This window comes from Erythrolamprus reginae, chromosome 4 (assembly GCF_031021105.1).
Source record: "Erythrolamprus reginae isolate rEryReg1 chromosome 4, rEryReg1.hap1, whole genome shotgun sequence".
In the NCBI taxonomy this organism is placed as follows: domain Eukaryota; kingdom Metazoa; phylum Chordata; class Lepidosauria; order Squamata; family Dipsadidae; genus Erythrolamprus; species Erythrolamprus reginae.
Window position 1 is genome coordinate 69778490 of NC_091953.1, and position 16462 is coordinate 69794951.

At 43.2% G+C, this 16462-nt stretch overlaps 1 protein-coding gene across 14 annotated transcripts in view; it reads left to right on the forward strand.

The window, feature by feature from the left end:
- RPGR (retinitis pigmentosa GTPase regulator) overlaps positions 1-16462 on the forward strand; it is a 298707-nt gene that overhangs the window by 90468 nt on the left and 191777 nt on the right. For 12 of the 14 annotated variants that reach the window (XR_011559019.1, XR_011559020.1, XM_070750562.1 and 9 more), the window contains exons 6-9: positions 614-763; positions 7347-7505; positions 11715-11870; positions 14836-14960. Coding sequence is in view for 12 of the 14 variants with exons in the window: in XM_070750562.1 (XP_070606663.1) it covers positions 614-763; positions 7347-7505; positions 11715-11870; positions 14836-14960 (590 nt within the window). In the remaining 2 variants the exon portion in view is untranslated. The remainder of the gene's footprint in view (positions 1-613; positions 764-7346; positions 7506-11714; positions 11871-14835; positions 14961-16462) is intronic. The other 2 variants (XM_070750560.1, XM_070750567.1) reach the window with 1 other exon arrangement.

Below are 16462 nucleotides of genomic sequence, written 5' to 3' on the forward strand. Positions count from 1 at the left end.
AGCCAGCGAATGCTGGTTGGGAAATTCTGGGAGTTGAAGTCCAAATATTTCCAAGTTGCCAAGTTTGGGAAACACTGATATAGATGATGTTACTGAATTATGCATGCAAAGCAATATTGTTAGCACAATTTCTGTATGCTAACAAATTTATCTCTGCTTTAAGTGTTGGCCTAGCTTTTAAAATGCATATCATCATCATCATCATCCCAAATTCATTTCAAGTATTTTCCAAGCTGAATGAATGAGTATGCTCATACTATATAGCATATAGTATGATCTTCTCAAAATTATAAGTAACTTAATGAAGTGACCAGCCCAGAGTCTTAGTTATAAGAAAAATGCTTCTAAATATTGTATCCTTTTTTGTAAAATTCATTTAAGTTTTGACTGATGTAAGAGATATTTTTTTCAGAGATGGAAAATTGACAATTTGCAGTTATCTTTCAAATGTAACTCACTGACTATGAGAACTTCTATTTTTTCTGAAGATTTTCTCTCCCAGTATACTATAAGTCTTCTCTAGTCTCCGCAGCTTTAAACCTCATTTCCTTAGACTTTGCTACTTTAAATAATTTGGAGGGGTTTTTTTACAATAATTTTTCTTATTTTTAAGAGGATGGACAACTTTTTATGTGGGGAGACAACTCTGAAGGCCAAATAGGCTTGGGTAATGAAGCTAATGCATACGTTCCTCGTCAAGTGGATGTTGGGAAGCCTGTTTTCTGGATCTCTTGTGGATATTATCATTCTGCCTTAATAACATGTAAGTGTAAAATTACTTATGTACTGTATAAGACGCACCGGAGTATAAGACGCACCTTAGTTTTGGGGGAGGAAAACAAGGAAAAAAGGCCTCTACCTCCCAGCAGTTTGCCAAACAGCAAACAGCATAACACATGTTGTGGTGACCCCCAACCATAAGTCTAGCACCAATTCTTCCAACAGAGCTTTAAGCTGATTGGCAGGAAGGTCAGAGGGACACCCGCACTGTACATACCTGATTGGATAGAAGCTTTCGTTTCTAACACCAAGGGAAATTTGTCTTTTCCCATGGTCTTAGGCAAACCCTGTGAAACGGTCGTTCGACCCTCAAAGGGGTCTCAACCAATGTTCCCTCTAAGGTATGCCATGCACTGTAGCACATTAAAAAATTAAGCCTGGCGCACACTTTTCAAAGGCCACGCAGAGAGGAGGGTGGCTAAAGGGCCCCCTGCTTCTGCCTACCGCCGTGGCGTTTCGTGCTTCCTCCTCTGCCTCCTCCTCAGCGGCGGGTGCTCCCTCCCCCGGCGGCAGTGCTGCTGATGCTGCTGCTTCTGGCTTGCGGCTCCCGGCTGGAGGTTGGCCGGGCTGGGCTGGGCGGACGCGGGGTGCGGAGCCGGTGGAGACAAAGGGGCCTTGGATGGCGGGAGGTGGGAGTGGGGGCAGGTTGCGATGGGGGGGCAAGGCGGGGGGCTCGGCCTGTGCTGGGACAGAAGGGGGAGGTGGCGGCGGTGGCTCTCTGGGGCTTTGAGCTGACATCAAGCCCCATGCCCAGAAAAGCAGCGCGCTTTTCACCGGGTCTCCTCCGCTGCCCAATCCCATGTTGGTACAAGGGGTGATGGGCCCCGAGCTTCACCTCCTCCCCCGCTGTTGCGCTGGAGGCTGCTCCCCACCGCCAAAGACGAGTAAGAGACGGTGGTGGCCCGCATCAAGAGCATGGACCCCACCACCGTTGAACAGGTAGCAAGAGGGGGTTGAGAAAAAAGAGAGAGAGAAAGAGAGAGAAAGAAAGGAAGCGAGAGAAAGAGAGAAAGCAAAAGAGAGAGAGAAAGCAAAAGAGAGAGAGAAAGAAAGCAAGAGAGAGAAAGAAAGCAAGAGAGTGAAAAAGAAAGCAAGAGAGAGAGAAAGCAAGAGAGAGAGAGAAAGAAAGTAAGAGGGAGAGAGAAATGAGAGAAAAAAGGGGAGAAAAAAAGAGAAATGAGAAAATGAGGCAGAGAATGAGAGGAAAGAGAAACAAAAGAGAGAGAAAAGTGACTCTTGATTTAAAGCATATGGTAAAAAGCACCCAAATAATAACAGAGCAACCCCCCCCCCCCAGCAATCACCTCTTTTTGGAAATGGTTCAAGAGTTCACACACACACATGGAGGGGGGGCCGAGACAGGGGTGGAAAAAGAGAGAAGTGAGAGGTGGAAAGAATGAGAGAAAAGGGGAGGAAGGGGGAGAAATGAGAAACAAGTGAGAGAGAAAAGGGGGAGAGACAGGAGAGGCACCCAGAAATGAAACAGTGGTAGAAATTTGTGGAAGGATGATTGATTATTAAATATGGACTGACTATGGAATGATGGTAAAATATATATTTAGGTGTTGTTTAATATTAGGATGTATTAATTCATAAAATTGGATTAGAATTTTAGAACTACAGTGATCCCTCTATTATCGCGAGGGTTCCGTTCCAAGACCCCTCGCGATAATCGATTTTTCGCGATGTAGGGTTGCGGAAGTAAAAACACCATCTGCGCATGCGCGCCCTTTTTTTTCTATGGCCGCGCATGCATAGATGGTGGAGTTTGCGTTCCCCGCCGCCCATGCAAAGGGGAAACCCCGATTCGGCTCCTTGCTGCTGCTGCGCTACCGAGCAGATCAGCTGCTGGGCGGCCGAAGGAACCTTCCCTGGGTCTTCCCCCTCTTGCTGGCGGGCGGGCGAGCGGCGGGCATCAGCGAGGAGCCGGGGTTTCCCCTTTGCGTGGGCGGCCGGGAAGACCCAGGTTGGGAGTTCGGGGGGGTGCTGGGAAGCCCCCCAGGCCGGCTGCGACCTTTTAAAACAGCCACGCCGCTTCCCAGCTGAGTCCTGAAGCCAAACACGGAAGTTCGCCTTTGGCGTTTGGCTTCAGGACTCAGCTGGGAAGCGGCGCGGCTGTTTTAAAGGGTCGCAGCCGGCCTGGGGGGCTTCCCAGCATCCCCCCAAACCCGGGTTGGGGGTTCGGGGGGGTACTGGGAAGCCCCCCAGGCCGGATGCGACCTTTTAAAACAGCCGCGCTGCTTCCCAGCTGAGTCCTGAAGCAAAACGCGGAAGTGGGTTTTTTTTTAATTAATATATTTTTTAAAATCACGATATAGCGTTTCGCGAAGATCGAGATCGCGAAACTCGAGGGATCACTGTATATAGAATTACATAGGTAAAATTAATGGAAGATACATAGGATAGATAAGGGATTTATGATATGTATGTATGATTTTATGACTTTGCATTATGAATTTAAACTATACAGTAATACCTCATGATACGAACTTAATTGGTGCCAGGAGGAGGTTCGTAAGGTGAAAAGTTCGTAAGACGAAACAAAGTTTCCCATAGGAATCAATGGAAAAGCGATTAATGCGTGCAAGCCCAAAATTCACCCCTTTTGCCTCATTTCCGCCGGCATTCAGATTTTGTTCAGGTGTGGGGGAGACGGGGGAGACAGCGCAGGCTGCCCAGAGGGAGCCTCGTGGGTGGATTAACGGAAAAGTCAACAGTTACTGTCCGGCTTGCAATGACTGGAAGGGAAGGGAGGGAAACGCACGGGCGGTTTGTACGTGCGTCTTCTCTGATTTCCTCCCTCCCTCCTTCCCCCTCTCCCTCTTGGCCTCCCTCCTCCTCCTCCTCCTCCTGTATTCCACCTCCCTCCCAGCCTCCGGGCCACCTTCTCCGCGCCGCCGGCTGGCTGTCATCTTCTAAAAAAGCAAGAAGAGGAGGAGGAGCTGGGCGCCTTCCTCCACCACCACCGGCGCCCAGCTCCTCCTCCTCTTCTTGCTTCTTTAGAAGATGACAGCCAACCGGCGGCGCGGAGGCTGGGGATGGTGTGTGTGTGTGGAAAGGGTCAGCGGGAGAACTGGGGGGAGCCGTGGCCACTGCCCCATGGAAGGGACCCGGCTGGGAAGCTTCCGAAGGTGTGGGCTGGGGTCTTTCCGGGAGAGCAAGCAGCAGGTGTGGGCTGGGGTCCCCCCAGTTCTCCCGCAGACCTCTTCCACACATCCCGACTCCTGCAGCCTCCGCGTTTTTCTTTCGGCTTCGGGCTGGACAGGAGGAGCTAAGCCAGCCCAGCGGCTTTTTACATTGGGGAGATGTTACCAGTCCAGCGGCATTGATTCCTCCGGCCGCTTAACTCCTCCCATCCATCCATAAGCCGAAAGTTCTGGCCTTTGTTCACCAGCCTCCATGTTTTTCTTTTGGTTTCAGGCTGGACAGGAGGAGCTAAACCAGCCCAGCGGCTTTTTACATTGGGGAGATGTTGCCAGCCCAGCGGCATTGATTCCTCCGGCCGCTTAGCTCCTCCCATCCACCCAGAAGCCGAAAGTTCTGGCCTTTGTTCACCAGCCTCCACGTTTTTCAGGTTTGCATCCTGGGCGGGCGGGCGAGGAGGTGCGACCGAGCGGGCCGGAACATCAGCGTGGGAGGCAGAAGAGGACCCGGCAACCGGAGCAGCGTCGCAGCCGCTCCCGGCTCGGCTTCCCTCGCTGCCGCAGGCAATGCGTGCTGTGATCTTCCGGGCCGGCGAGGCTCAGTGACGGAAGGCAGCTGCCGGGCCGGGCTTGATCCGCTGAGCCTGGCCGACCCGGAAGATCGCAGCGTGCGTTGCCTGCGCCGGCGAGGGAAGCCAAGCCGGGAGCAACGTCACCGCTGCTCCTGGCTTGGTTTCCCTCGCCGCTGCAGGCAACGCGCGCTGCGATCTTCCGGGCCGGTGAGACTCAGTGACGGAAAGCAGCCGCCTGGCCCGGGAAGCTCGGCCGAAAGGGGCCGGGCTTGATCCGCTGAGCCTGGCCGGCCCGGAAGATCACAGCATGCGTTGCCTGCGCCGGCGAGTGAAGCCAAGCCGGGAGCAACGTCGCCGCCACTCCTGGCTCAGTTTCCCTCGCCGCCGCAGGCAACGCATGCTGTGATCTTCTGGGCCGGCGAGGCTCAGTGACGGAAAGCAGCCGCCTGGCCCGGGAGGCTCGGCCGAAAGGGGCCGGGCTTGATCCGCTGAGCCTGGCCGGCCCGGAAGATCGCAGCGCGCGTTGCCTGCGGCGGCCAGGGAAGCCAAGCTCCGGTTGCCTGGTCCTCTCCTGCCTCCCACGCTGATGTTCCCCGCTGCGTCGGGCGCCGCCAGCCCCGAGTCGGACGCACCCTTGCCGCCGCGCCCAGCCGCTGCCCGCCCCGTCCTAGCCAGAGCCAGGCCCGCTCGGTCGCGCCTCCTCGTCCGCCGCTCGCCCAGGATGCAGACCTGCTGCCACTCCCCGTGCCAGCCGCCGGCCCAATCCTGCGCCTCCTGCTTCCCCCCCCAGCCATAAGTACAAAGGCGGTCTGCCGCCACCCGCGGAGCAATGGGAAGCTGAAGCCGCTGGCGGTTTCAGACTCCCTTTGCTCCATGCTGCTCCGCCCTGCCTGTCATGCGGCGGCAGACTGTCTTTGTGTTTTTCGCTGAGGGAGGGAGCAGGAGGACCTTCCTGACTCCCTCCCCCAGCGCCGGACCTCCTGCCCTCCCTCCCAGCCAAAACCCCAAAGCGGCCTCCCGAATGTTTTCTGTTTTACCAACCTGCCGCCGCGGCCGCGGCGAAGCCCCGCCGCCCGGCTGTCACCTTTTAAAACAGCCGGGTGGCTTCCCAGCAGCCTCCCGAAGCCGAACACCAAACCCGAACTTCTGGGTTCGGCTTCGGGAGGCTGCTGGGAAGCCCCCCAGCTGTTTTAAAAGGTGACAGCCGGGCTGCGGGGCTTCCCAGCAGCCTCCGGAATGCCGAACCCGGAAGTTCGGGTTTGGCATTCGTAAGACGAAAAAAGTTCGTAAGAAGAGGCAAAAATTTTCTCAACCCCAGGTTCGTATCTCGGGTTGTTCGTAAGACGAGGGGTTCGTATCTTGAGGTACCACTGTACTTGGAAATGTAGAAGATTGATGAAAGTTAATAATAGTAAATGCTAAGTCTTGAAAATTAATTGTGCTTGGAAATATTGAATGAAATTATACAAAAGTAAATATGGAAATATACAGTATTAATTGATGCATTGGTGTTCAGATAGACTTTCATAGTATTATTAGATTAATATAATACAGTAGTACCTCATGATACGAACCCCTTGTTATATGAACTTTTCGAGATACGAACCCGGGGTTCGGAAAAATTTTATCTCTTCTTACAAACTTTTTTTGCCTTACGAACCTGCCACCCGAACGCCAAACCTGGAAGTTCGGCAAAAGTTTGGGTTCGTAAGGCCGCCGAGAAGCCCTGCCACCCGTCTGTCGCCTTTTGAAATAGCCGGGGGGCTTCTTGGCGTTCTCCTGAACGCCGAACCCAGAAGTTTGGCAAAAGTTTGGGTTCGGGGTTCGGGTTCGGGAGGCCGCCAAGAAGCCCCGCCACCCAGCTGTCACCTTGCCAGAAGAGCCGCAGAGCTGTTGGCCGGTCGGGAGGCTCAAACGGAGGAGGGGAATCCCAATAGGGAATTCCATGGGCGGAGCTTTGACATCACGAAGATGTCCTTCCTGGCCAGCCAAAACGTGGACTCCTGTACTATGATAAATATTTAAGAAATGAAGATTTTAAACCATGGATTTATTAATAGTTGTGTTTTTGGTTTTGCTGATTATTTTAGTTTTAATAGTAATAGATTTTGGTTTTGTTTTATTATTAATTTCTTTTAATAAAAAAGAAGGGATTTTTTTTTCCTAATTAGGAAAAATTTGTATAAGGGTTTTTTGTTTCTTTTAAGAAGAATGTACAAGAAGGAGGAGTAGGCATGACGGTCTATCTGGATTTATAAGAGGATAATGATATTAATTGAAATATAAAATAACAGAATAACATAGTGGGAAGGGACCTTATTGTGCCTCAGCACTGAGCCCCAAATAATTACACAATAAGTTGTCTTGGGTGACATCTGTGAAAGAAAATCAGGCTCTGAGGCATGAAAATTTATTTGTCTGTCTGTCTGTCTGTCTTTCTAATCTATCTCTCTCTCTCTCTCTCTCTCTCTCTCTCTCTGTCTGTCTGTCTGTCTGTCTGCTCAGACACTGTACTTTTCCGTCCACACTGAAAAATAATTAGAGGGAACATTGATCTCAACCCCCAGGCTGAGAACCACTGCTCTAGAGGATAATAGGAAATCTGATTTTGACCTTTCCCGAGAAATACAAACATATCAATGGGTGAACAGTGGGGCATTTGATTGTCTTATATTTTAGAACAAATAAAATAATATTCATCATATTTACTACATTTGACAAGCTTATGTAATTCTGGTAATAATACACATATACAGTACACCAGAAACTTGTTCCCTGTATCTGATATCACTGTGACGTTAGCTGAAAGTCCCTGTCACAAATCTTAATGTTCCCACTTTGTTTCTTACAGGTGATGGAGAACTTTATACTTTTGGGGAGTCTGACAACGGAAAACTAGGTTTGTCACTTGAACAACTGAAAAATAATAGAATCCCACAGCTTGTATCTGGAATTCCAAGTAGAGTTAATAAAGTTGCTTGTGGAGGAGGACATACAGTAGCACTGGCAGGTACATATGCTTCAATATTTTTTGTTGCTTTCTAGTATCATTTGTGTTCATAGTTACTACTCTGAAATTTTTTTATGATATAAGTAGTCTTTAATTATAATCATAATGGGGACTGGAATTTCCATTGCTAAGCAAGGTAGTTAAATGACTTACGCTCAATTTTACACCTTTTTTGCAATGTTGAATCAATCATATGCAATTGTTGAGTGAATCATATGGTTGTTAAGTGACTCCAGCTAACTCTTTGCTTATCAGTTGGGAAGGTTGCAAAGTTATTTATTTTTCACATTTTAAACTACCCATCTCCCTCACAGAGGGATTCTGACTGTGTATAATAAATGGTGATTATGTGACTCCAGGATTGCTACTGTTATTGATTGATTGATTGATTGATTGATTGATTAGATTTGTATGCCGCCCCTCTCCGAGCACTTTCTCATCAGTTCTGCTGATGCCTTAAACTGAACAGAGCTTAATCAGTTTCAGTCTGAAGACTTTTGCTGGTGTAGTACAGGTAGTCCTCAACTTACAATAGTCCATTTGGTGACCATTCAAAGTTTCAAAGGCACTGAAAAATGACTTATGACTGTTTTTCATACTTACAACTGTTGCAGCATAGTCACATGATCAAAATTTAGATGCTTGGCAACTGCTTCAAATTTATGACTGTTGCAATGTCCCAGGATCATGTGATCACTTGTATGACCTTCTAAGAAGCAAAGTCAATTAAGTTATTAACTTAAGAACTGCAATGATTCACTTAAAAAATTGTAGCAAGAAATGTTGTAAAATGGGGGCAAATCTCCCTTAACAAAAGTTTCACTTGGCAACAGAAATTTTGAGCTCAACTATTGAAACTCGAGGACTATCTGTAGTTAAGGTGTCGGTCTAGAAACCAGGAGACTAGAAATTCTAGTCCTTCCTTAAACGTGAAAGCCAGCTAGGGGTGATCTTGGCCAGTCATTCTCTATTAGCCCAATCTGCCTCACAAGGTTGCTGTTGTGGAGAAAACGGATGAGGAAGGAATATTATTTATTAATCAATTTCATATGGCTACCAATTTCACAAATGATGACTGGACAGCACATGCATATAAAAGAGTATGCATATAAAACAATTATAACCTAAAATTTTTATATAATAATTGTTTTAAAAACATTAAAATTTAAAAAGCAAGCTAAAATAGAAAAAGTAATAAATGGAGGGGTGTTAATAAAAGCATATTTCACAATTCTACAAAATTCCACTATGTAGATGGCATACCAGAAAAGGCCCACTGCCTAGGAGCAATGAAAAGTAGCATTATGTGTTCTGCCGGCGTGTCTCAACCGCCCGTAATTACAGGGTAATTAGTCCAGGAAGACATACACCACACGATAAAAGGAAAACCCAAAAGTTTTATAAACAGAAAAACAGACACAGCTCCCTTTTTAAATGTCAAAGGGATTTTCTGGTACACACAAGGCACAGATTAAATGCAGCCCAATTGCTCACCCAATAACTGGGAAATTGAGTTCAATTCTAAAGTCCAGAGTGTCCACACACACAATCCTGAACAGCAAAAACCATGATCTTGATAAAACAATGAATCAGATAAACTGCCATGAGGCTAAAACACCAGGATGCACTTTTATCTGTAGCACTAATTAAAGCAGCCCCACCCAACCACAGGTGGCCTCATTTTCTCTTGTAATAATCCTTCAATTGTTGTTTCCTATGCATCACGCTACGCATGCATGGATGTGTCATTAATTCTTGTTCAGAATCCAAGGATGATACAGATAACTGATCTCCTCCTGGGCTGTCTGCCAAACTCCACTCTTCCCTGTCACTCACACTTCCTTGGTCAGAGGAGACTTCGTCGACAGATTCTACTGGGAGCAAAACAGTCTCCCCCACCTCCACATTCCTTGGGGCAGTAGCTGGGCCAGAGCTAAACACAACCATTATGTATGTTCTCCTCCTTGAGTTATTTCTAAAAATATTAAGAGGCAGAAGAATAAAAAGAATCTGGAAAATAAATTGCTTGTAAATGTATGCATTGGTCAGAAAAATGTTTTCTTTTTTAAAAAATAACTTGCCATAATATTTGCAAATACTGTACAGTGGTACATCTACTTAAGAATGCCTCTACTTAAGAAATTTTCTAGATAAGAACCATTTTCCACTTAAGAACCCGAGCCTGGAAAAATTTCCCAGGAAATTTGAGCCTGCCTGGGTTTCTCTCTCTGGCGCAGTGTATGGGAGGCAGCCTCGCACGCCGGGTGTATGGGGGGGCGCATGCTCCTCCTCGCCACCTCAGAGTCCCTCTTTTTTTTTAAGCTTTAAAGTTTTGGATTTTTTTGATTCCCCTCACCTCACCTTCTTCCTTCAGCAGCGACTGTCCTCCTCCTCCTCTTCCTCCTTCTCCTCCCACCGAAATTCTGAGCTTTTATTTCTTTCCCAATGGGTTTGCATGCATTATTTGCTTTTACATTGATTCCTATGGGAAAAATTGTTTCTGCTTACAAACTTTTCTACTTAAGAACCTGGTCACAGAACGAATTAAGTTCTTAAGTAAAGGTACCACTGTATTCACAAAACAATAGCTGCTAAACGAGGAGTTGCTATACAAATAGACCTCAAGTTATGTTGATAATTCAGAACAGAATTGCTGTTACTAGTTGATGCAGTCATAAAGTGCTACCTCACATGACCAAATCATTTAGTGGCCCAGGCCCAGGTATAGTTGTAACCTGAAATGCCCAGGTCAATAAGTGGGAAGCAGGAATCCCAAGTAAGGAATTTTAAATGCTGTTGCGGTTATATTTTGCTTATTATTATTATTATTATTATTATTATTATTATTATTATTATTATTATTATTATTTTATTAGATTTGTATGCCGCCCCTCTCCATAGACTCGGGGCGGCTCACAACAGTGATAAAAAACAATGCATGGTAACAAATCTAATATTTAAAATCTAAAAATAACAATTTTACATTAAAAAGTCTAAAAAACCCCAATATATAAAAACATACACACAATCATATCATACACAAAAACTACATGGGCAAGGGAGAGATGTCTCAGTTCCCCCATGCCTGACAGCAGAGGTGGATTTTAAGGAGTTTGCGAAGGGCAAGGAGGGTGGGGGCAATCCTAATCTCTGGGGGGAGCTGCTATTCCTAGAATCTTATTGGCTACTATGTCTTAGAATGTTTATCCACTTGCAATGGAAAAGAAAGGTGGAAGAACACGATAATCTAGATCAGTTGTAGCTTTTCCCCTCTTGCATGAGACACACATTACCTTGTCATGTTGATAATCTTGATACATTTTGAAATAGAAGTAAGATGGGTTAGCTTTCCATTACTTTTATACAATATTAGGTTTTATACTATGTATATGTGTATGTATGTATGTATGTAACATGTTTTTGTTGAATTTGAAAATTAAGGGAGACTGGGATAGATCTATTTAGTCCTTGTTCTGGCCTCATCAGCTAGCCATATCCTCACTGGGATTTGAACTTGCAGCCTTTGCCTTGTAAGACAGAGAATGAAGCTCTAGGCTACAGGATCTCATCCTTTCAGCTTTGTACTAGGGAAGTGTTATATGCTTTTTCTGTCGAATATTAGGTTTTATACAATATACTAGATTTAAAAAGCTTAGTACTATGTTGCCTTAAACATGACCTAAGCATAGCCCATAAAATCATCTGCTACAATGTCCTTCCTGTCAACGACTACTTCAGCTTCAACCACAACTACACACAACCACACAACAAGTACAAACAAAGTAAACTGCTCTAAACTCGACTGCAGGAAATACGACTTTAGAAACCAAGTAGTTGTTGCATGAAACTCACTATCAGATTCTGTAGTATCATCACCTAACCCCCAAGACTATCCACTGTTGACCTCTCCCGATTCCTAAGAGGTCAGTGCGTAAGTGCACCAGATTGCCTTCCATCCCATGTCTGAATGTTTCTCTTTTACTAGTACTGTATCATGTATATAAATATTATTATATCTCTGTATACTACCAATATGTACTTGGCAAAACAAAAGAAATAAAATAAATACAAAAACATTCAGTATAGCTACTGATTTTAATATATTTTTGCGTTTATTTGCTAACAAGCTCACCTTAATAATCTCTGCTATAATAGCCTGATTCTTGAAAATGTTAGAAATAGAATATTACTTTCATGTGCATTTTTCAGGGGGAGAGGTCTATACCTTTGGCCTAGGCCAATATGGGCAACTTGGACTTGGCACATTTATCTTTGAAACTTCTCAACCAAAGATGGTAGATCATCTGGGAGAGCATAAAATCTGTAACATTGCAAGTGGAGAAAACCACACAGCTTTAATAACAGGTATGCATGATGTTAACTCTGGTGCTGCATTTGCAGTGTATCTAAGCATTTTATTATATTTAAAGTCAATCGATTTTCATAGTCCTAAATAAATTTCAAAGCAATTCTTTAATTGTTAAATTAAGCATTAAAAAAAAAATAGTGACTAAGTTCGCAGGTAATTTGTTAACCAATGACTTTGCATTAGGATGGTAGTCTGGGTTAACCAGTGGTACAACTGCTTTCTCATATGTTCAGATTTTCCATGTTTCATTATTCTGAAAACCACAAATTGGCATTAACTGTAAATATGGCAAATTGTGATTTCTCTTCAAATCAGAAATGGAGGCTGTACATATGACAATCATATTATTGCTAAGATGTATTAACTTTTATTGAAAATGAAAACACAGGATGAACAAGGTAAAAGACTGTATGAAAGATGAGCAAAAATCTTGGATGTAATATACCAATGGACTAATGGGGAAATATGTGGAAAAAAGGTTGAATTTCAAGTTCAATTATACTATGAAAGAGAATTTTTAAAAAGTGGTACATCAGTGGTATTTGACAACAGACATTTAAAATATATATATATATAATGGAATTTCAAATATTTGTTGGAACTGTAATCAATTTGAACGTATATTTTTTGTCTTTAGTGGACATGCAAGAAAACTAGAAAATATTGGTATCAAATATGTAGCTTGATTCAGAAGATATTAAAAATAAATTTACAATTGGAACCAGAGATTTTTCTTTGGTGATTAATGGAAAACAAATTGAAAAATCTCGTGGGACTTCATTTTTTAAAGAGTGATTATATTCCTATACTGTATGGACAAAGGTGAAAGGACTCACTAATACTTACATTAGAAAAATGTTAAAACAAATGGAATTGGTGGAGATGGCAAAACTGACAACTTTGATTAAATAACAAACTTTTTGTTTTGTATCTACTTGCAAGCCACCTTTGGACTTTTTGCAAGAAACAAAGATAAATACTGATTTTGGGATTTGATGATTAGAGTTATATGTGATTATAGAAATAATGTATACTGTTAATTTAATTTTAGACTTGGATATATTTTTAAATCTATGTTTCTTTATTAATTGGATTTATATGCTGCCCCTCTCCGAGCACTCGGGGCAGCTTACAACATATAAAAAAGAAAACAATACAATATAATAGTCTAAATCCAATTAATTTAAAACTAATAATCCCCAATTCATTAAAAAACCAGTCATACCCACTCAGACAGCAACCATATATGACATCCATTGCCCGGGGGCAAGATTCTAATCACCCCAAGCCTGGCGACCTAAGCGAGGAGAGTGGGGGCAGTATGAATCTCCGGGGGAAGCTGATTCCAGAGGGCCGGAGCCCCCACAGAGAAGGCTCTTCCCCTAGACCCTGCCAGTGCAGAAGGATACCATGGTCGATGGTATCAAAAGCTGCTGAGAGGTCAAGAAGCACCAGGATAGAGGATAAACCCCTATATGGGCCCGCCCCAAAGCAGTTTCCGTGCTGTAGCCGGGCCTAAATCCAATCAGCTTCATCCAAGGACTGTTGGAGCTGGAGCGACACCACCTTCTCAACAACCTCAACCCTCCCTATAAAGGGAAGGTTGGAGACCGGATGATAGTTATTAAATACAGCTGGATCCAGGGAAGGCTTCTTGAGGAGGGGGCACACAAGTGCCTCCTTATAGGGAGCTGGAAAGGACCCCTCCCTCAAGGAAGTGTTGACAATTTCCTGGACCGAACTCCGTGTCACCTCCCTGCTGGCTGAAACTAACACGTGGTGGAGCTCACAGCTCCTGTGGCCTTGTCTACTTCATCAGGCGTTACCAGGTCAAACTCTTCCCACACAACAGGACTAAGATAGGCCCCTGACACTTGGACTGACTTGTTGTCAGCCAACACTGCATTGCAATTGGAGTCAAGGTCTGTCCGGATCTTAGCAATTTTATCTGTGGAAAAACTTGTTAAAATCCTCAGCACTACCCTGCAAGGGTTCGTCAAGTTCCCCCTGATTAAGCTGGGAGCAAGTCACCCTAAACAGTGTGGCTGGGCAGAATTTTGCAGATGCAATCAGGGCAACATGATACATCCATCTTGTTGCCCTAGGCGCCACTTTGTAAATCTTAACATAAGTGCTTACAAGTGTTTGATTAGATTCAGATTTACTTTTTCTCCAATGCTTTTCTAGACATCTCTTCTGGTGTTTCATCCTCCAGAGTTCCTCAGTGAATCACAGAGATCTCCAGGGTCTACTGCCACAGAGAGGTTGCAAAGGCGCAATTCGGTCTAGAGCCCCCGCTGTTGCCATATTCCAGGCTGCAGTAAGGGACTCTGCCGAACTGTGTGCAAGCAAATCCGATAAAACCCCAAGTGCTCTCCGAAAGCCCTCCTGGTCCATCAGGCGCCTGGAGTGGAACCACCTAATCGGTTCCACCTTCCTGCGGGGGAGGATTAGAGCTTTAAAATCAAGCCATAGCAGAAAATGATCTGACCATGACGGAAAGTCTCTAAGCCTGTTAATTTCAAATCATTACTCAATTGCTCAGAGAGGAATACCATGTCAGGAGTGTGCCCCCCTCATGAGTTGGACCCTGAATTACTTATATCTGTATCTAAGTAAGATGGAAGCTATTCTTTTTCTTTTTTCCTTCTTTACTTTGCACTTCTATCTTACTTGTTGCCTGATTCTTTCTTCTGTTCTTTTTTTGCAAGTTTACTTTTTATTTATATTTTTGAAATTTAATAAAATCATATTTTTTAAAAAAATTGACACAACAATTTAAAACAGGCTTATTTGTGCGTATGTGCAGTCTTGTAATTGAGTCTTTAAAATTTCATTGGCCCTGATTCTATACTCCTAATGAAAAACCTATTTTATATGTTGAAATTCTCAAGTATGAAATTGCTGCTAGAATAAGTTTTATCTGCAGGATGAGATATTAACATGTTTCTTTATACTTAGAGAATGGTCTTATGTATACTTTTGGCGATGGACGGCATGGCAAATTAGGACTCGGGAAAGAAAATTACACTAATCAGTTTGTACCTACATTATGTTCCAATTTTTTGAGGTTTACTGTCCATTTGGTAAGTCTTTAGGTTCCTAGTTATGCTTTGAAATAAGATTCATCTGACATTTAAAACATCTGATTATTTAAAACTGATATTATGTTTCATTTATTTTTAAATTATAAATGAGTTCTGAAGTCATTAAATAGAGTTGTATTCATCACTCCACCTTTACATTTTAGTCTACATTTTATTTACATTAGAAAAAAATGTTTTAATGTTATCCAAATTTAAAAAAACACATCATAGGTGGAATGATAAGAAAAAGAAGAAACATAAGAAAGATTTCATTACCTTACAAACTTTTCATTCAGTTACATTATTTCAAATATATTTTCAAAGTATTGTGAAAGAATGAGATATTTCCCAATATTTTCTTATAGAATCATAGAGTTGGAAGGGACATCCTGGGTCATCGGGTCCAACCCTCTGCTCAATGCAGGATTCATTAAACCATCCCAGAAAGATGGCTGTCCAGTCTCTGTTTGAAGACCTCCTGTGAAGGCTTTATATGATGCTCATTGATACTTTTTTTGTTAATTAATTCAGTAAACATGGACTAGTTCATAATAAAAATGTTTTTAACTCACTATAATTGTCTAAAAAAATTTCCTGTATCAAAATACTCCATATGTGTTTTAATCATGTGTATCCACTCTGATCAGATCGTTCAAAAATCAGGCAACCTAATTATTTGAATTGCACCCATTAAATATTCCACAGGCCGTAGGTTACATTTTTATTTAATGATGAGTACAAATTAAATAATGCCAGCAAGGAGTACTTTTTATTTGTTGTGTAATTTGTTCTATTTCCTTAAAGCCTATTCCCAAAGAAATTTAAATCTATCATAGAGTTAGTAAGATGTTCCCCTAATTTTGCATTCTATCCAACAAAATTGGGAGGTTTTTTTAAAAAAAATGTATGAAACCCATACTAGGAACTTTTTGTTCTATGAATCATCTTTATGGAAAACTCTTACATTAAAGAGGTGTATATTTTGATACTGATTCATAAGATACTGTGATATATAAAATCAAAATTGAAATCTGTACTTATTTTCTTAGGACTAAATTTCATTGAATTTCATGAGATTTATGCCTCAGTACCCATGCATATAATTATATTTTAACCAGGGTGTCCAGGAAAACCTGGAAAACAGGGAAATCGGTGGTTTGGGAAATTGGCGGTTTGGGAAATATCAGTGAATTATCAGTGAGTTCGTGAAAAAAAAGAATAAATGAGTGGAAAAAACCCCAAACTCTATTAAAATATTTAAAAGTCAGGGAAAAATCATGTAAAAAAAAAAGGATCACACTGCCTGGAAGAGTCAAGCAAAACAACTTGTTTCATCAGCTACCGATATTTCTCCAGCCGTTTGGTATGATGTCATCTGCCTTAACTAGATCGCAAGTTACAGGGAAATATCAGGGAATTTCAAAATGCTTCCCCCTGGACACTCTGTTTAACAGATATACAATAGAAGTGGCTTACAATTAAGCAAAGAGAAATATATTTTT